The sequence below is a fragment of the Chaetomium tenue genome, assembly GCF_020726465.1.
Source record: "Chaetomium tenue strain MPI-SDFR-AT-0079 chromosome Unknown F5144scaffold_1, whole genome shotgun sequence".
Lineage (NCBI taxonomy): Eukaryota > Fungi > Ascomycota > Sordariomycetes > Sordariales > Chaetomiaceae > Chaetomium > Chaetomium tenue.
The window spans coordinates 1,993,649-2,012,456 of NW_027117329.1; the positions used below are offsets into that span (position 1 = coordinate 1,993,649).

The 18,808-nt window shown below is 57.2% G+C and overlaps 6 protein-coding genes across 6 annotated transcripts; 3 read left to right on the forward strand and 3 right to left on the reverse strand.

The window, feature by feature from the left end:
• Window positions 1-343: 343 nt before the first annotated feature.
• On the forward strand, window positions 344-1,955 carry F5144DRAFT_480747 (uncharacterized protein; the record flags this gene model as incomplete). The annotated part of the gene is made up of 5 exons (XM_066785246.1): window positions 344-375; window positions 453-1,335; window positions 1,401-1,709; window positions 1,783-1,813; window positions 1,918-1,955. 5 exons carry the CDS (start codon window positions 344-346, stop codon window positions 1,953-1,955), a joined length of 1,293 nt encoding a protein of 430 aa, XP_066648191.1.
• Window positions 1,956-5,238: 3,283 nt separating this feature from the next.
• On the reverse strand, window positions 5,239-5,559 carry F5144DRAFT_588515 (uncharacterized protein; the record flags this gene model as incomplete). The annotated part of the gene is made up of 3 exons (XM_066789941.1): window positions 5,239-5,302; window positions 5,342-5,496; window positions 5,545-5,559. 3 exons carry the CDS (start codon window positions 5,557-5,559, stop codon window positions 5,239-5,241), a joined length of 234 nt encoding a protein of 77 aa, XP_066648192.1.
• Window positions 5,560-7,039: 1,480 nt separating this feature from the next.
• F5144DRAFT_543006 (uncharacterized protein) lies at window positions 7,040-7,833 on the forward strand (the record flags this gene model as incomplete). Its single annotated transcript, XM_066787214.1, has 3 exons — window positions 7,040-7,248; window positions 7,305-7,378; window positions 7,544-7,833. The coding sequence occupies 3 exons, from the start codon at window positions 7,040-7,042 to the stop codon at window positions 7,831-7,833; spliced, it is 573 nt and encodes a 190-aa protein (XP_066648193.1).
• A 1,522-nt stretch (window positions 7,834-9,355) lies between these two features.
• F5144DRAFT_26369 (glutamate-cysteine ligase-domain-containing protein) lies at window positions 9,356-12,553 on the reverse strand. The gene is made up of 7 exons (XM_066783558.1): window positions 12,060-12,553; window positions 11,881-11,953; window positions 11,728-11,793; window positions 11,527-11,666; window positions 11,349-11,474; window positions 10,708-11,293; window positions 9,356-10,650 (listed from the first exon to the last, which is right to left on the reverse strand). Exons 1-7 carry the CDS (start codon window positions 12,068-12,070, stop codon window positions 9,586-9,588), a joined length of 2,067 nt encoding a protein of 688 aa, XP_066648194.1. The 5' UTR covers window positions 12,071-12,553; the 3' UTR covers window positions 9,356-9,585.
• Window positions 12,554-13,657: 1,104 nt separating this feature from the next.
• F5144DRAFT_26407 (uncharacterized protein) lies at window positions 13,658-14,162 on the forward strand. The gene is made up of 2 exons (XM_066783564.1): window positions 13,658-14,052; window positions 14,124-14,162. Exon 1 carries the CDS (start codon window positions 13,798-13,800, stop codon window positions 14,032-14,034), a length of 237 nt encoding a protein of 78 aa, XP_066648195.1. The 5' UTR covers window positions 13,658-13,797; the 3' UTR covers window positions 14,035-14,052; window positions 14,124-14,162.
• On the reverse strand, window positions 13,972-17,495 carry F5144DRAFT_26399 (uncharacterized protein). Its single transcript, XM_066783562.1, has 3 exons — window positions 16,933-17,495; window positions 14,134-16,873; window positions 13,972-14,059 (listed from the first exon to the last, which is right to left on the reverse strand). The coding sequence occupies exons 1-2, from the start codon at window positions 17,243-17,245 to the stop codon at window positions 14,220-14,222; spliced, it is 2,967 nt and encodes a 988-aa protein (XP_066648196.1). The 5' UTR covers window positions 17,246-17,495; the 3' UTR covers window positions 13,972-14,059; window positions 14,134-14,219.
• Between the last annotated feature and the right edge of the window lie 1,313 nt (window positions 17,496-18,808).

The following is an 18,808-nucleotide window of genomic DNA, read 5'->3' on the forward strand; positions in this document are numbered from 1 at the left end:
GCCACTTACTGGCTTCTCAAGAGTGCATTGCAGTTTGAGCGTTACCTGGCTTCTCGACAACGAACAATAGAAAGAAGAAGAAAGAAAAGGAAAAGAAAAGAAGAAGAAAAGAAGAAGAATAAAAGACAAGGCAAGACAACACAGGACAAGACAAGGAAAGCAAGTGAGCTTGGAACCAGGATTTGGCCATTTGCCCCCGTCGTCACCATCGAACGATATAAGGTTGTTGCTCTCGCCTCCCCGCCTCTTCGCTATCCGGTTCTACGCGCTCGCATGGTCAGGGCATTTGGGAGTGGTCAAGCCGCAGGAGGAAATCGTTGGCGGAATACCCAAGAGACCGGCTATGGAAGCGGCTGGGCCAGGACAGAGGCAAAGGTTTGTATATTCTTGAGTCAAGAACATTGCTTGTTTCCACGTATCCCCGGACCCTAACTCTGTCGCCCGTTTTGTAGTGGGATTCCAACTTCCAACGGCGCTGAGCAGTACGACAAACGACGAGAGCCCCCAAAGACATTATATAGAGACGGACCGACCATGGCGACCGCGCCGCTCGTTAGTCCAAACACTCCCTATCAACACCAACACCACAACTCGTTCAGCTCCAGCTATCATTACTCGGCCCCTACCACCGGCATGCCCGGCATGATCTCGCCGGTCGAGCCCCGGAGGCCCTCGGAAGGGTCTGAGCAAGGCCATTCTCACCGGCAATCCTTGCCTTCCATCTCGGAAGTATTCTCGGAGAGGAAGTCGCTCGGGTACGCTCCGCCGCCGCCGTCCGCGCTACACCAACCCCCCGGCCTGCCATCGCCTTTCACATCGGCCCCGCCACCGAGGCCGTTTTCAGACATGACGAGCACAGATAAGAACCCATCGCCGAGGGCGTTACACCCGACGTCAACGTTTCCGCGCTCTGATACCCTCCCCGCGTTTTCCGATCCCGGCCGACACGGGCTAGCGAGCCGGCCTGTGCCACCTCCGCTGAACACCTTCCCCGGACAGCAACCGTCCCCTCCGGTCAAGCTGGAGCAACTCGAAGCGGAGCAAAGGCAGGCTGAAACGCAGTCCCTCAGCGCCGGGCATCGGCCGCCGCCGCCGCCACACCTCCCGAGTTTGTATGCGGAGACGGGACGGCTTCCGCCTGGGCAATTGCCCTTGTCGGCATCGGCATATCCCATCTCCCCAAGGCATTCCGGCCCGCCGCTTCCGTCGCCGTATGACGCACAGCGGCCACCTGCCTACGGGGAGGAAGCCGACTACGCGCACAGCACGTCCGATTACAAAGCGAACTTCGACAAGCACTTCCAAGTCAACGGGTATCAGGATGCCCTGCAAGCAGTACGTTTTTTATTCGACTTATACCAAGGAAGAAGGAGCGTAACGACTAACATGTCATGTTGTAGATAATGCGCTCGTGCCGCACAGGCTACAATTTTGCCGAGGCGTACGTGGCCGCGGCGCAGGAACAGCAGGGTTCGCGGCCAATTCCGTCGAGGATGCCCACAGAAAACGAAGTAGGCGAGCTTCTGAACAACCTCGTTTTCGCTCTCAAAAAGCTCGAAGACGTACGGGACATGGTCCAGCAGAATCGCATTCAGAACGAGCGCACACGAGACAGCAGCGGCCGCAGCCCAGACGACGAGGACGTTTCAATGTACGGCGACGGCATGAAGCCGCCGTATGCGATGCACGAGGTCAAGAAACGGCGCGGTGTAAGTTTTGCCCTCCCCCCATGCCTCGCCTCCCCAAGCGAACGGCGCAGGACGCTAACACGTTGCTTCACAGCGTGCCGCCCCTCCCGGCCGGTGCCACAGCTGTAACCGGGTGGACACGCCAGAATGGCGGCGCGGTCCAGACGGTGCGAGGACGCTTTGCAACGCCTGCGGCCTTCACTATGCGAAACTGGAACGTAAGCGACAGCTCGACCAAAGGTCGCTCCGGCCAAAACCCGCCGATGAACGAAAATAGCCTGCATTCGGGATCGGAACCATCACAACAGCGCATGCTCTATCCCCCTCCCCCGTCGCCGATTGAATCAGTCGGGGCTCGCGACGAACGAATGCCCCACGGGGAGCGGCGGAACTGGAGCCGAGGTAGAACGCAGGCGATAGTTTGTCGATGATGTATCGACATTGATATCACCATCTACTCCAGTCAGTTATATGGTTCGAATATTGGCACCATCACTACCAAACTCAAGCGACCCAAGACCACCTTGCCGCCAATTCCGATGACGCTCGGAACCCATTGCCCGACCTGGCACACGACGGTACGTGCGACACAAGATTGTCTTTTTCAATCGTCCTTCCACCCCCCGTCCTTGTATTTAAGGGCCCTACGGAGGATGTCGAGAGCCGCCATATCGCAGTCAGCGATGTTCTCGGTGTCGGGTGGCGGCAGGATGCCCAGAATATCGGATCGTTGATCCCACGTATCGAGGCGACGACGGTTCTCCACAGCCGTCAGCTACTCATAGCCCCAATTCTCGACTTCCTCGCGAGAGGTATCGTCGAGGGGTGGCTGAGGGGCAGGAGTGGTTCGTTCCCCAAGGCAGGCAAGGTACTTTTTTTCCTCGGACTGATATCACTTTTCTCTCTTCTATTTCAGAATACCCAGGTCTAGACAGCCTAGATCATTCTTGCATTGGATCATCGCCTGGCTCAGAGAGAGAAGCGAGATATTTACTTATTCTTTTTATCTTTTTCATATTTTGTATATACCCCATACTCTCCTTTTCTCAGACTTTTTGTTACCTGGTTATTCGGGGGCTGGTACAGGTTTCGGGAACAACCCAGGAGTTACCACTTTATCTTTGCTATTTCTACGGAGTGTATGCTGGCTTGGGTCCTTCTCCCCCCTCCGGGCGGTTGTGTGGCAGGAGTGTGTTCTTTAGGGGAATCGTGTGAATAGAGGAAGTGGGCGAACAGGGGGAGGGGGTTTGGGTCAGAGGGGGGGGCAATTGGGAGGAAGGGCAAAAGGCATTGGGCGAGGCGATACATATGGTAGCGGATAGGCGTACAGAGAGAGCGCAGTGGAATGGGACTGCCAGCTCCTCCCGTCGACAAATACTACATTCTAGTGCACAAGCACCTCTTGATTATCCTTTTGGTGATGGTAAACGCACGGGTAAGTTGATGACAGACGCAAGCACGCCAAACGGAAAACGCCAAGATTTCTCGTCACGGCCCCATCGCCGACCTCCACTTTCCACCTCGCACTGTCCCGTTCCTGAACGCTCTTTTACTCCTGACCATCCCATACCTCCCCTCCCGCCCCGCCCCGTCCCCGAACTCAGCACATCGAATTCCATCCCCCCCTCCCCCCGGTCACCTCGAGGGGTATCAGATGCACAGCCACGTCAAGGGTAAAAAAAGAAGAACCACTCGCCACCCCGCTAGCCAGCCAGCCAGCCAGCCAGCCAGCCAGCCTGCCTTAGGCCATCGCCCGTTGCATGCCCCCCCCCCCTCCCCCCCCTGCGCGTTGCGTGTTGCGTGTGCAAGATTCGATAAACCCACGCCGGAACCCGTCTGCAAAGGCAAGGCCCCTGGTTTGCTGGTTAATCTATCTACATACATACATACATGGTGCAGATTCCCACTCCCCCATCCACCAGCCCGTAGCCGACCGCAGAGCGGGCCGTGGTCTTGTCCCGTGGCCCGGCTGGGGGAAGGTGCCGGGGTGGGTTTCGGGTCGGGGAATACATACATCATACATACATACTTACATACATACTTACATACGTGGTGGGTGGTATAGATGGATGGATGGATGGATAGATGGGGTGATGAGAATGGATGGGCTGTGGGGAGGGGGGTGGGTTGATGCGGTCAGTGTGGGAATAGAATCGTGTGATGTAATAGGCATTCCCCAATAGACACCACCCCTTCCCCACCCCAAAGGGAAAGAAAGGGATGGGATGAACTCGATAGGAATTTGATGGCCGGTGTCTATCTCTCGCGTATAATCTGCCCGGTCAGATCGAGCCCCCCCCCCCAGCTAGTACCGTGCGAGCAAAATAAAGTTTTGTGTCTCTGTCACCAACCGACCGAAACATGTTAAAAGCAAGTTGCCGTTTCTCCTCGCCGGGCCGCCCCACGGCTACGCCGAGCGTTGATGGCCCATGAAGATACGTCTCGATGCGAAGGGAAAGCAAGTAGGTAGCCACACTGTCTTGCGTGACTGGCTGCGACGGGAGGGAAGAGGAAGGTGGAAGCGAGGGTGGTGGCGTGACACAAAGACTGCTCGCTTGCGGGGGAGAGAAGGGGTTTTGGTTACCAGTCAGTTACTGTGTCTGCGCCAGAAGAGAGACAAAATGCCCCCCCCCCAAGATACGAGACACGGCGGACTTGCCGCGCCCGAAGTGAGAGATGATATTCTTGGCTTGGCGGGACCCTTGAACATCACATCGGGCCACAGATAGCCAGGTGAGAAGGATGTTGCTTATCTGATCTGATCTTCTCCCAAGCACACATCGATACATGCCCAGGTCGATCCCTCCTCGCTCACAGACGCCGTGCCGTGTCTGTGGCTGTACTCGGCTGCAATTGCCCATATTGGGGCGCCGCCTTGAAGAATGCAATGCAATGACTGTCCTCCAGTTTCCGTTCCGAAGCTGAGTTGGCGCATACAGGGGAGACGCACACACATGCATTGGGTGCTGGTACTGCGGCTGCGGTTAGCCATTGCATCCCTTCCCTCGGCCTTCGATGACAGGGCTTCTGCTCTCGAGTCGAGAAGAATACTCGAGAATGAAAGTGCCAGAGAGGAGACGAGGCCGTCCCACGCTTGGCGCGGCTAAGGTCCATGATTTTGACGCCGTGGAACACTGCCGGCTCCTGAGGTCCAGCCCAGCTGGCGAGAGAGGAGAGGGTATTACGGCCTTTGTCGTAGGCTTGTGAAACGGCCAGATGCGCCTTCATCGCGAAATGTAGATTTGGTCATTACGGTGCGAGTAGGGCTACGAATACTCTCTTAGGATCGCGCCTGGAAGAAGCCAAACTCAGGTCTGTCACTCACAATTTACGAAATGCCAACCCCGCCTAAAAAAGAAAAAAAAGTGGTAAGAGATCTTGGGGTGACTCTTCTTTCTAGTGAGCCAGGCCAAAGTTCCGCTTAAGGAAAAGAAAAGAGTTGATAGAACTTTAAGTTATGCTCTGATCTCCGACAAGTCAGTTTTCATTTTTTTCGGATAAGAGGAGGTGATATTCACTTTAGGTTAGCCCGAGACTTTCACATGCATATTCATAAAATCCCTATCCTCCTCGAAGCCGTTTCCGCATTCGGCTCGTCGGCCGTGTACTGGCGGCTAGGGTAGTTAGCCGAGCTGTGAGCTCAGAATATCTACCCAGGCCGGCAAGGAGCAGCAGTCACGGTGCAGCTGTCAGTGGCCAGCACCGTCCCGCAGCATGCCCAAAGCGGCCGCCGATGTTGCTGCCTCCAACAGTCACAGCGCCACAATGAGCAGGGAAACCGAGAAGTGACAGCCCGGTAAAGCCATGGCTTATGGATTTCTAATATTGGTTGATATTTGTGAATTAGATTCCGCACATTACATTTATACATCAACGTCAGCTCAGCAGGGAAGTAAAAAAAGAACGTGAAAACGGATGGGGGATGTGATAACGTGTGAAGTCCGACGACGACGAGCCGCACAGAGGCCCGTTTCAGACTAGAACGCCGTGGCAAGCACATAGGCCCAGGTCTAGATGCGGCGCAGGGTTGCCGGGAGTGTCCAATTCCTAGCTGCGGTCAACGAGTCAGTCATAGCTTGGGCAGCAAGCGGAAGCACGGTCCAATAGCGCGGATTTGAGAGGCACGCCACGAAGGGGGAAAAAACGAGAGGTCAATCCATGGACGGTCGGGCGTGGTGTTTGTGCACAACTTTTCCGGGTGTGGCCTCGAGGAGACGGGCCGCCAGCATTAAAAGTGCAAGCGTCGGCCAGGACAAGGTGACACGAAGCAAGCCGCTGGATCGGGAGGCTGCAGCAACCAGCCCATCCCGCTCTGAGATGCCAGGCAGGGGAGGGATGGGTCCGGTATCGCGAGTGCGGGGAGTTTCCAAGTTTGAACGGAAAAAAGCATCAAGCCCTCCTCAGGCAGTTGCAAATAACGCTCTTTCCTCTTTCCGCTCTTTCCCCTGCGGACCTGCCACGGCGTCCGCGGCGGCCCGGAAACCCGAAAAATCAAGCAAACACGCAGGGCCACGACAAAAACACGAGGCTGTTGGGCGCCGGATCTGGTCCTCGGAAGGTTAATCTCGCGTGGTATGGCCGGATCGAAGGGATGGATCGAGATCTTGTGCAAACATTTCTAGGTCGCCAGGTAGGCTGGCCCAGCCCCGCCGTGCTGCACAAGTCAAAGTGAAGTGCACTGTGATAAAAGCCTGTGGCAGCGTTTCGAATGGGCTGCGCAGGCAGGATAGTGAACTATACGAATGCAATTAGGCTGTACGCAGTGCTGGTTGGACGCTTGGAAAGTGCAAACATCGATCTCACAACAGCCAGCACAGTGCTACCCCGAAAAAATCGACACTGGCCGGATCAGCTCCCATCTCGCGATGTCGCGATTTCCGGAGGAGGGGTCGCAAACTGCCAATCAATTGATCAGATCAGATAACTAACTGACTCTCCCGGGCGCTCATCAGTTGGCAGTTGCCTCCGTTTTGATGCGCAGGGCCCCCAAACAGATACATCATCAATCTCCGAAAAACAACTCACCTTGGACCGTGCCAACGCCCATTCGAGGTATTTATATTTATGTAGGAAGGCGGCAGGGAGACAGGCTCAAGCCAGCTACAGGGAGACAGGGAAGCAGGCTCGAGGCGGCAGGGTAGCACGATCTTGCCCATCGCAACGAGATTAGCGAGCGCGATTAACCACCCGAAGCCAAGCAACCCCACTGACGTCACCTGCCATGAGTCGAGCACGCGACGGGCCCGGCGGCAAGCGCGCCCAAAACCGCCAGCCGGCAGATGGAGATCATCCAATACAACACTCAATTGGCTCGGCCTGAATTAAGGCAACCACACCTGCGCACTTCGCCAATGCAATGCATGTCTGCATGTCTCTGCCTTCCCTTCTGCCTCCTCGGGGTCTGGGTGCCAAGGGATCCAGGGTGCTTGGGGTCCTGCGACGCGCACTGGGTAGCCCGGGCAGAGGCCCCAAATCGGGAAATCACCACCATGCAAGATCGGCCAACAGGCAGGCTCGCAGCGTTGCAGTTTCCCAAGGGCGGCGGCTCAGAACAGGCAGAGTATGAAGAAGCAAAAAAGGAAAGGAAAAAAAAAGAAATGGTAGTTCTCAGCACAGTGCGTACCATTCTCAGAAAGGGCCAGTCCCTCAGCGAGTGCGCCAAAGCAACTCCAGCCCCAAGACGGCGACAAGTACGAAGAGTAAAACCAACCAATGACACTTCTCGGGTGCAACTCCGCGAGCTGATAATTGTCGCACGCACCTGCGGTAATAGTTGCGCCACCAACTCTCCGCCGCTCGGAGACGTTGTTCTAGAAAAACCATCGTTTGATGGGCATCTGATGCCCGACGGGTAGAATCTAGACCCCGAGACCCGGTGGCAGTCGTTTGTGATACAATCTCAGTCCGACCCCCGTCTCAGACAAGCAATGGAACTTTCAAGCCCGCTCGCGGCCAATCTCTACCGCCTGGCATCCTGGGGATCCTGGGCATTTCGTCGGGTACGGCATCGACCGGCTGGACCCCTTGCCTCGCATTGTCTGACCTCGTCCCCAAGAGCCCGGGTGACTGCAGATTGACAGACGAGGATCCTGTCGATGCCGATGCCGGCGTGAAAGATGCATCTTTTGGACTTGTGGTGTCGTAGATCGTGGCTTGTTCAGGAGCCCCGAGCACGCGCTGTTTGCCGCGTCACGGTTAGTGATCCGCCGAGGACAACCCTCCCCGGGAATCCGACGAGAGATCCGACCGGGAGGCTCTTTCGAAACCACCACACGACCCTGCGGTACGAAGTAAGACGGGTGCACACCCGGGATCAGGCCACTTCAGGGAAGGCAAGAAGACACGAAGACAGCACTCGGTAAAGCAACCGCTCGACCATTGGCTGCCCGGGTTGTCTACTGCAAACAATGAGACCCGGCCATGTGTAACAGCACACCAGAGGCACACGGCATATGCGTGTCTGATGCCGAGCTCCGTTTCGAACGGGCGAGGGGAGGGCGAGACGAAGGGCCTCGGGCAAACCTTGCTGGGAGGCGTCGAACCGAGGGAGTAAAGCAACTCCGGGGGGCAGTCGAGTACGTACAGCTTGACCTCGAAACAGTCAGGAAGGGGGAGTCAACAAAGAGAGAGAAACAACTCTCACATACACACAGACACAGAAACAGAAATCTAGAACCGCCCACCCCCCACCATCATCTACCAAGAAGAAACAACCCTCACCCACACACCAGCGCAACCCCCAACCCCCAACAGCACACATCACATCCCCCCGACTACAACCCCGCACCCACCCACACAGGCAACACCCATCTCAGGGTAGCTAGGCAAGGTGCGATGTAGGTAAGCAAGCAAGCAAAGCAAGGGGGATGGGGTTACAGCGCGCCCCCGGAAACCAGCCTCACCCTCAACCCCCAATCTAAACTGCGACGTGGCCGTCCCGCAAGCCATCCATCCCAAGCCCACGCAGACGCAGCCGGCCGCCCCGGCCGGCCCTCTCCTCCTTTCCTTGTGTGTGCTGTGTGTGTGTTGTGTGTGTGTGACGGTGATGGGGGTGAGTGTGTGTGTGTGTCTCAGCTGTGTTGGTTTGGTGCGGGTATCCCGAGGGTAATGTAAGGTAATGTAAGCTGTCTGACAGCACACGCAGGATTGCCTTTACACTTCTTTACCCATACATACACACTATGCCTGTCCTGTGCGTGCATGGGGGAGGGGGTGGGTGGTTGCGGTTCGTCTGTGCTAGGCTGGGATCGATCTTGCATGAGGGATTGAGATCGAGGGTGGGTAAGGGGTGGTGGGTGGTAATGGGGGAAGGGGGGGATGGGACGAGGTGGCATGAGGTGGGATGGGATGGGAGGGGTTCACTTTGGGCAGGGAATCCATGTCGTTGTTGTTGTGTGTGTGCGAGAGAGAAGGGCTGTTAAGCGTACACAGTATTGATAATAGGTAGTCGGCGTTTATTTACTTGGGTGGTATGTTGCCTTTCCGGTATGTAGTTCGTCATGGCGGGAAGCATGATGAAGGAGCTGGAACATGGCGTTTGCTAGTTGGCAAGAAAGATGCTTACTCCGCCAAAGGCAGGGCGATGCGTTTTCATTATGCGACCATGAGATGGAAAAGCAAAGTCTATGCAGTAGCTGCTGCTGGCGCGAACAAAACAAAAGACAACCATGAAAAAGGCAAGATGGAATCAGAATGCCGCCCCTTGGCAACCAAGAGAAACAAAAGCGCAGCGCAGGCTCGCAGTAGGCCGCCCAAATCGCTCTATACATCACCACATCCCAGCCCAGCTGCCCCCACGTATCCTGGACCCCCTACCCAGCATCAACATCCACCATACCATACCACTCCCCCCAACACCCACCTCCCCTACCCCCTCATCCCAGATACCCAAAAAACCTCACCTCAACCCCCCCAAAAGCCCCTCCAGCCCCGGCACGCCCACCACCTCCCCCCACCCCTTCCCCTCCTCCGCCTCACACCGCCCGACCTCAATAACCGCAGCAATCAGATCCTTGGTCATCTTCTCCCCCACCACACTATCCCGCTTATACTCGGGATGCTTCGCCACAAACTCCCTGATCCACGTCGCGGCCGTGACCAGCTCGCCGCTGGCGCGCTTCCGGATCAGGCTCAGGTAGGTGGCCAGGTGGCAGCGGGTGGCGACATCGACGTTGACCGAGTCGAGGTAGCTCTCGACGAGGGGGATCAGGCCGGGGAAGTCGTCCTCCTCGTCGTCGTCGTCGTTGTTGTCGTCAGCGCCTGGTTTGGCGGGGTTGGCGGCGGCGTAGGCGGTGCCGTTGATGATTTCGTTGATGGTCATGAGGCGGTACTCGTCCTCGACGGGGCCCGTCGGGGTGGGGGGCCGGCTGATGGTGCTCGGGGTGGAGGCGCCGGAGCCGGAGCTGCGGGCGGTGCGGGCGGGCGGGAACAGGTTGCGGCGGAAGTAGAACTTGCGCGAGAGCACGGCGTCGCGGGCGTGGGCCGTCTCCATGTTCTCGTCGACCTTCTTGATGGGGATGTAGAAGTTGAGATTGTAGCTGAGGATGACGCGCGTGACGAGCACCATGAAGACGGAGAAGGCGGCGTTCTCGAAGTCGGTCATCTGGATCTCCATGGGCCGGAACTCGACGCGCCACCCGATGCTGTTATCGGCCGGTGGCGGCTTGAAGCGCATGTGCTGCCAGTTGGTGCTCTGGATGTTCTCGAAGTGGTCCGTCTTGTTCATGTCGAGCTCCTTCAGGTCTTCCGAGAAGATGACAATGGGGTCGCGGATGAAGAGGTGGGCAAAGTGCGTGGCGAGCCGGTCATCCATGCCACCGTCGAGAAGCTGCTGCTTGATGCTCTCGTCAATGACGAGGTCTGGGTCGAAATACTCGGGCCGCAGCCGCGAGTCCTCGGAGATGTAAGTCGAGTTCGAGGCGTATCGCGACTTGGGTATCCGCCAGCGGTCGTTCGCGAGGGGCTGCCCCTTGATTAGCACGTATTCAATGACCTGGGGACATCACACTAGATTACTCACCGCCTCTCCCATCTCCCCGGGAGTCCGGTCATCGACGGCGTTGCCAATCTGGTTCCACCTGACATCCGTGTCGGCGAGGAAACCCTTATAGATGGGCGTTGCGGCCGTCAGGGCAAGCATGATGGGCCCGAGGGGGCTGAGTTGGTCGTACATCTGCCTTCCCTCGGTCAGGTTCTTCGCCTGGAATGTAATCTGCAAGCAGCAGCTGCCCATGCCAAATGCCATGGCGTCCATGTGAATGAAGTTGTCCGGCGCAGCGCCGTTGCGGACATCGTCGTCCTCGGGCCATTCATGAAGGTCGAAGTTGACGGTTGGGTCGCGCCACGGCCAGGGCGTCTGCTCGTCTCTGAAAACCGGCACATTCACCTGCACCTTCCGCCCACGACGAGAGCGGATGTTGGCTGCGAGCGTGGGGAACCGGATGTGAGGGTTTGCGATCTCGTCCGGGACAAACTGGGACCTCAGTTTGGAACCCGAGACCGGATAGAAGGGGTTGGTGAAGACCCCTGGGCTGCCTAGCCTTGGGAAGGTCGTCAATGTGATGGGGTATTCGTCCGGGAGCATGTGGTCTTTGGCGATACGCCTCCTGTGGTACAGATTAGGTCAGGCCGCACGGTGTCGGGGTGACTAGGTAGCCATACCTCAGCTTCATGTCCGGCTCGACCTCCAAGAGTTCCTTGAATTCTATTCCCCAGGGTTTCCCGGGAGTCGCCTCGAGCATGAACCTCCCAAACTCGGGGTGGAACACCGGAAGTGGCTGGTTGGCTCTGAAACACATGTAAGTCCTGTGGTCTCCTAGTGGTTACTGTGTGATCTTACGGTGAACCGGAGCCATTGGGAGCATTGCCCTCTTGAGAGAGCTCTTTGTCGCAGGCCAAGGCCTCAAGGATGCTTGCTTGTCTCAGGGACAGCAGAACTTTAGGGTCATCTTGGGAGTAGGTTACAACCAAGTACTCGACCTATGCAAGAAAAAGGGAGGTTAGGAAGTGATCCAGGTACGGCGGGTAGGAACAGGCTTACCTCATCACCCCAGAGCATAGCATCCCGCTCCTTGCCCTTGGCTTTGTTCCATATTTCCAGCAGTTGCTACGCCATAGACGGTCAGCCATGTCCCAAAGCATCGCCCGGCAGATGTGAGGTCAGGATAAGGTTAAAGTCAGGGATCTCCCTCACCTTGATTCCCCAGGATCTGACCAAACCGGCCTCCTTTTTGGCAGCTGGCCAATCCAGAGCCGTTCCCTGAGCCCTTCACGCCAGGTATCAGTATGGCGTGATTGCCAAAGAGATGGTGCCATCTTGCGGAGACGAGTCGTCCGCGCCCGCGAAGACGGAGGGAGAGGAAGAATACGTACAAGAGACCCATTGTTTCTCACAAGCCTTTTGCCCCAGATAGGCTTCACGGATCGTGTCTGCCTGTTTACGGGCCCGAGGCTAGGCTAGATGTGCCGTGTGAGATGATATTACCGATGCCCCTTTCGGCAACGGTTGAAGAACAAGGCCCAGTCGAGGAGCTGCGAGCGTCCCAAGGCGTCGACTCTCGGAGCACCCAGGGAAGCTTGAGAGCCAATGGCTGGCCGAGTAGCGGTAGAAAATAGCCAATTATGACAACTAGACCGAAGATCTCAGTTGGAATGCCTGCCGGTGGCACCGAAGCTGAGTCTCCCACGAACACTGATATCTGTTGTTGGATTGGGGGGTAGTGAGAGCAGAGCGTTCGTTGGTGAGTTGATGATTTGATGATGAGACCTCTCTCAACTTCCTGTCTAGCTTCTCTCCCCACGATCGTTCTCTTCACCCTCGCTCACGCTTGCTCTCACACGGGCAATGGATGAGCCAATTCGTCTGGGGTTGCACCCCACGCTGGCAGCCTCGCAGCTGCAGGGACTCTTGGCGTGCAGGCACGAATCAGATGTGATGAGGTCGTCGAAAAGGTAGTTGGCGCGAAGGCGTCATCCAGAGCACGCAATCGTTCTATGCTTGGACTGGGCCAGCTGTTTACGGCGGGTCTCAAAGAAAGCCACAGGTTCCAAAGGGTTGGCGAGCGGGATGTGTGCCCGGGCGTGCGGGAGGGTGAGCGTGTGGGTGCCGCTAACTAGTATATAGCCTAGCAACCTGGCAGCCTGGTTCAAAGGATGTTGGCTTGGTTGGCTTGGTTGGCGGGGAAGGCGATACTTTTTCAAAAGCGGAAATCCCGGGTATAAGTGGGAAATATGTTGGTGTATGCTTGGTATTTCGTTGTTTCAGTTGTTGGGATGGAATCATATAACTCGAGACTGTGGGGATGAAGGTAACACCCAAATGGAGGTGAGTGATTCGAAATGCCGCGGGGTTTAGTAATGCTCCTCTTTCCCTCTCTCACGAGGCAGATTCGAAAGGGCCTGTAAATTTTCAATTTTCGCAACCGAACGGAAGTCACCTCCCCCAAACGGAGAATGGGTTCCGGTCGCGGGGGTCAAGTGAGGCCGACGGGGAGTTTTTTCTTCAGTGCTACCACCGTCGTTAAGCTTCACTTTGTGGAGCCAAGAGTCTCGGCCCTCGGGAGCGCCGTTCTCCCCCAGAAATCGACAGGGCATTGCTGCCGCGTAAGGGCAAAATTTCCATCTCGCCCTTGCGGGTACAGGGAGACCTGGGACGAGAGGGGGGATCCTTACAGCGTGAGCGTGGGTCTTACGGGTCTTCAATGCTCGTTGATTAGAAATCCACTCTCTTGACCCTCGACATGCCACAGAAAACGTGCCCCTTCGGCTTGTTCGAGCCGTGATAGCGCGGCGCTCCAACAATTGTGCTGTGTTGCATCCTGCAGCTGACATGCAGAGGGCGCGCGATGTATGATTTAATGCGACGAGATGCGGGCTCTTTATGCGGCATATCCCTCACTCCAACGGCGAGGTTGCGTCTTCGACATGTGCTGCGTGCCCCGCTCAGGAACGAGGGGCAACACCAATATTTTGGTTACATTGGGGCCGATAAGATAAAATTGGGAAGAACTTTATGTCTAACTACCCTAACCCTGGGTTTATTATGGTCAGCCAAACAGTCTTGGCCGACTTTTTCTCTCCGACACACCGGGGACCCTGAGAAGCATTTGTAATGGTCTTGAGAGGAATTATGCAAAGGCACCAACTCGTCATACTATTACATACAGGGTACTTTGTACTAACTAACTCGTCTACAACTCAGACATGGCAGGGTATAACGCCGCAATATGCTCCCACGTTCTTCCCCTCTTCTCTTCAACATCTCAAAGACCCAAACGCCTTTCCATGCATTTGTATGCATTTGTATGTCATGCATGTGACAAGCCCTCTAACAACCCAAACCAAGTGAAGTTGTTTAAAAAAGAAGAAAAAAAGACAAAACGAAGAGGGATGTATGCTGTGCGTTTTCTCCCAGCAACGAGAATACATAATAACAAGAAAAGAAAACGGAACAAAACGGAAGGAGGAGTGAAAAATAAAAGAAAAGAAAACGGTATGTGTCAGCGACCACCTCAAACCTAACCCCATCCCCCCTCACCTAACATCCAAATACAAATCCTCCCCCCTGCGCGTCGGCGTCAGCTCCGGCATCCACCCCGGCGTAACCGGCGGCGGCGGCCCGTAACCTTCCCCATCCCCATGCACACTCTCCCTCATCCACCCCTTCTTCCCTGCTGCCGCTGCCCCCTGCCGCCGCTCACCACCTCCACCTCCACCACCACCCCTGGCATTGGCATTGGCACTCTTACCAACCAGCGTCAACGCCGCCGCCTTGTCCGCGCCACGCCGCTTCGCCAGCAGCTGTGAGCCCTGCATGGTTGTGGGCATCGACGGCTGGGCCGCGCGCTGGTACTGGTACTGCTGCTGTTGTTGCAGTGATGGCTGGGCACGTGGTGGTTGGGTTTGTGGTTGTGGGGTGGCTGCTGGTGTGGGCAGCTGTTGCTGCTGCCCCGGGCGCGGGCGGGTTTGTGGTTGTTGTTGTTGGTGTTGTTGCTGTTGTGGTGTGCCGTAGCGCCGGGGCGGGGCGGAGCTGTTCTCGCCGGGGAGTTCGTAGGGTGGTGTTGGTGGGGGTGGTTGGTGGTGTGGGTGCTGTTGGGGGTGGTAGTGAGGGTGTTGGGGTTGTTGTTGTTGTCGGGCTCGTGAGGGCTGGGGTTGGGATTGGTTCCAGTAGGATGCTGGGTTGGCGATCTGCCGCTGCCGCTGCCAGTATTGGGCTTCGGCCACGGAGGAGGCCGGACCTGGGCGCATCTCGGGCGACCCAGTTCGGAGTTGTGCCGGGTTGCGGTGCGTGGTGGAGGTGGGTCTAAGGTTTGGTGCGTTCCATGGCTTCGTAGACCCGTTGTTCGGCTGAGGCATGGCCGGCGTGCTGGCCTTGGACTTTGGCATGGATCCCGCGCCATGAGGGCTGGGTTGCCCAGCCGGGTGCCAAACGTTGTATCGATGCGCTGGAGGGAGCAGATCAGAGCCCGCTATCTTCTTCAACGAAGGGGACATCTGTGTCCTGTCGTGTCTGGGTATCCTGGGGTATTTGACAGGCGACTTCCCGGGGGAGATCGGTGTCTGGGGAGACTCGGCCACCGGCGACAGGTCCGCCTGAGCTTCGTTTTCATTAACGTCCTCTTCAATCGCCGACTCGATCGATGTCGCCGAGTCTTGCGATATCCGGCGGCTGACTCGCTTGGTGGCCGAACGCCGCTTGTTCCCAACGCCGGTCAGGTCCCTGCTCTCACGCATTATCGTGAAGTAGGCATCTGCGGACCGGCCCCCGGTCTGCGATGATTCGCTTATAATGGTCTCCGCAGTCTGGGATAATCTTGCCGACATGCTGGGGCTCGTCAGCTGTGGCTCCCGGCGTCTATCTTGAAACGCAATCGGAGAACCCAGCCTTCCGTTCCCTGGCTTCCGGGGAAGCCGGAGCGGCGAGACGAGAGCCTCCGGCGAGAACCCGCCATATGCATCTTTGGCCCTCTCAGCCCTTGTTTTGTGGTCCGGGCTTGGTAGCTCAACCCCGGCGGGTGCTGCGGAAGCCTCCTGGGTAGTTGTTGGCCTTGGAGGTCCCGGTACTCCTCGAGAGGTCTCCGGTCCCGGATTCCGTGTCGAAGCGTTGCGGAGGATCCAGTTGCCCCCCTTGTCGGCAAAGTAGAATGTTGTTGCTGATAGGGGATCTGATGTTGGTGGGCGCCAGATGGCGGTTCCAGGCGCAACATCGGCCTCCCCATCCTCGGCAAACTCGGTCACCACGCTGTCCCTGGAGCTGGCTGGCACTCGGGGCGCCCGTTCCGGCTCTTTCGGTATGGCGAGCGTCAAGGTCGGTTTTGGTGGACTGCGTTCTGCCACTGGTACCTTAGGTCCGGGCGCAGGGCTCAAAACAAACTTTGGCACGCTTTGCTGGCTTCGCTGGGCCGGGGTGGGTGTGGGCGCGGGCGCTGGTACCGGCGTGGGAGCTGGTACTGGTGTTGCAGAGACTGACGCTGGCTTCACCGGAGGAGTAGGCGGGCGAGACGCAGCAAGCACCGAGGCTAAAGCTGGTGAAGGCCGCGCCAACACTCCGCCCCGAGCGGTGAGCGGCGAGATGGCCAGGCCGACGCCTCCCTGTTGCATGCCCGGCCGCATACTCGGCTGCCATCGCGGGTCTGCTGGGTTTCGCGTCACTTGGACCTGATGCAGTGGGCTTGAGATGTCAAAGCCCGTGGGGGCACTGCCGGGACGCCCACTCTTCCCGAAGCTCATCGAGTCCCTCATCCTCGAGAACCCCGCCTCCAAATCACCGAACCTCTTCTTTCGGATGCTTCTGGCAAGGAGCACGAGGAGTATCCCAAACACCACGACAGCGGCGCACCCAAGCGCGATGCCCGCAATCTGCGCGCTGGTAAATTTCGGCTGATCCTGAGAGGCCGCCGCGCTTGTATCGGCAGTGGGCGTGGTGGATGCCGAATTTGTTGGTGTTGTGGCCGTAGCCGTAGTCGAGCTCGACTCGTCTCCCGGCGGGAGGCTGGCGGTCGAGATGGGAGTGACCGTTGGCATGACCGCGAGTTCCGTGCTTGTCGCCGTCTGGATTTCCGTCGGTACGAGCAACGGCCCCTTTCCTGATGGTGCGACAACGAGAGTGGCCACGATAGTCGAGTGCGTCTTGGGTTCTGCCCGCGACACACCTACACACATGTTATAGGCCGTAGACGTCGCGTCAGCTATTGGTTGTCAGCGCGGCTCAGACCCAGGGGTCACCCATCTTCACTGATTCACTTACTGATCCCATCTTGTCCCTGGCAAGCGCCGAACCTGCTCTCTCCAACCAGGCACGACGCCGCCCCTTCCCCGATGGTGTACCCAGAGTTCCCTCGCTGCCGGCACAGGCACTGCAAAGCGGGTGAGTTGCCGCAGACGTCGCCGTCGAAGTTTGCTGAGATGAAGGACTCGAAGCATTTCTGGGCACAGGCGGGGACGAAGTTCAAAATCTCGGGTGTGATATTGGCCGTTTGGGCGGTAGCAACGGCGAAAAGCGTCGTCCATATCGCGAGGCATAGTAAGGACAGCCGGAATGCCATCCTCCTGAGCAACATCTGATAAAGGATGTCAGTCGTCAAGCTCAGGGGCGTGTCGTTGCTCCCTTGCAGCAGTGTTTGTTCGCCGCACCTCAAAGTGGAGTTCAGTCCATCTGCACTCAAGAGTCTTGAGGATGTCGAGCCACAGTAGGGTCCCTAAATGGGCCGGATGAGGAGGGGGTGATAGAATAGATGGTAGGTCCTGAAAGCAACAGAGGCCAAGGCGGGAGGCCTTTTGGTAGAGACCGTGGGTGGCCTCGGCGGCCGAGAAGGCAGAAAGGGCAGCGAAGCGGCCGACCTATTTGGGCCCTAGAGTTTAAACATTAAAGAGAGATGACCAGCATCTCTCACCGGAGCGGTATGAGTCTACTGAAGCGAGGGCGGCCGCAATGGCAGAAACGGTTGAGGAAGAATGGGTGAGTCGCGTTGACTTCGACAGCAACCCCACCAAACAATTACACGGATCGTATCCAAGACAAGGGGGACCAACTCCCAAGAAAACGTGAAACAAGAGAAAAATGTTACACCACAAAGGTCAAGCAAGGAAAAAAGATGTGACGAGGGAAAGAATTGGAGGGGTGGCCGTCGATGGCGGCCATGCACTTCTTTTTCTCTGTTGCCGCCGTCTTCGACCACCCGTGGCTCGCCCTGCGCTTAATGACACAAGCTCTCCCATCGGCAACCATACACATCACGGTGCAGTACAACGAGCATGCCCACCGCCCCCCCTCCCCAGCCGCGGAGCCCGCATTGCCGACGAACCGCGTCCGGTGCGTCATTCCCACTGCTGGACGCAAGACGCAAGGTACAAGCCTCAAAGCTGCGCTGGCAGACCGGTAGACCGGCAGAACCGGCGAAAAGGCGCGACAGACCCCAGAGGTGCAGAGGTGGGAATCGAAACATCGGCAGCGATCCCCATCAGCCATGCGCAACACATCCCAGGGCAGACCCCCCCATTGGTCGGAAGGGTTGATTTCGTCTGAAGGGTGGCTCAGATTGGCTCGATTTGGGTGGGAGAGCGTGGCGGTTCAACTGCACGAGGAGACCATCGGCGGTTCTAAAGATGGGTCCTTGCAGGAGCAGCAACAGCACCAAAGCAGCTTTGCGGATTTGCATGCAGACGAATGGCTGTGGAGGGTTCAGGCGCTGGGAGAAAAAGCAGGTGCGCGCTTGGTCGGCGCTTAAATGCCTTGCAAGATCCAGGCTGGTCATTGGGTGCGGAGGAAAGAGACCAATTAGGGTAGTCACGTGGAGAGCTTGGCGCCGTGGCCAATCGCATGCGAAGGCTTAGTTCTCGCCAAGCCATCGGGGTTGGGGCAATCTTAGGCCGAGATTCGAATTCGAAGCTTTGAACAGAGGTGATTTTAAGTCTTTATGATCGGTGAACCAGCTAATCATCGCTTATTGACGGCAGCTCAAGCATTCACCTATGTGTAGCCGAAGATGACTATATGTGGGCGTTGTTATGCCTCCAACTCCAGACATCGAGAAGTCGATGTTGCGCCTCGAGGTCGCCGTAGGGCTGAAGCGGGCGATCAGCGGAGAAAGCACTGGAGCCGCGGGCCTGGTTAGCGAGCTGTC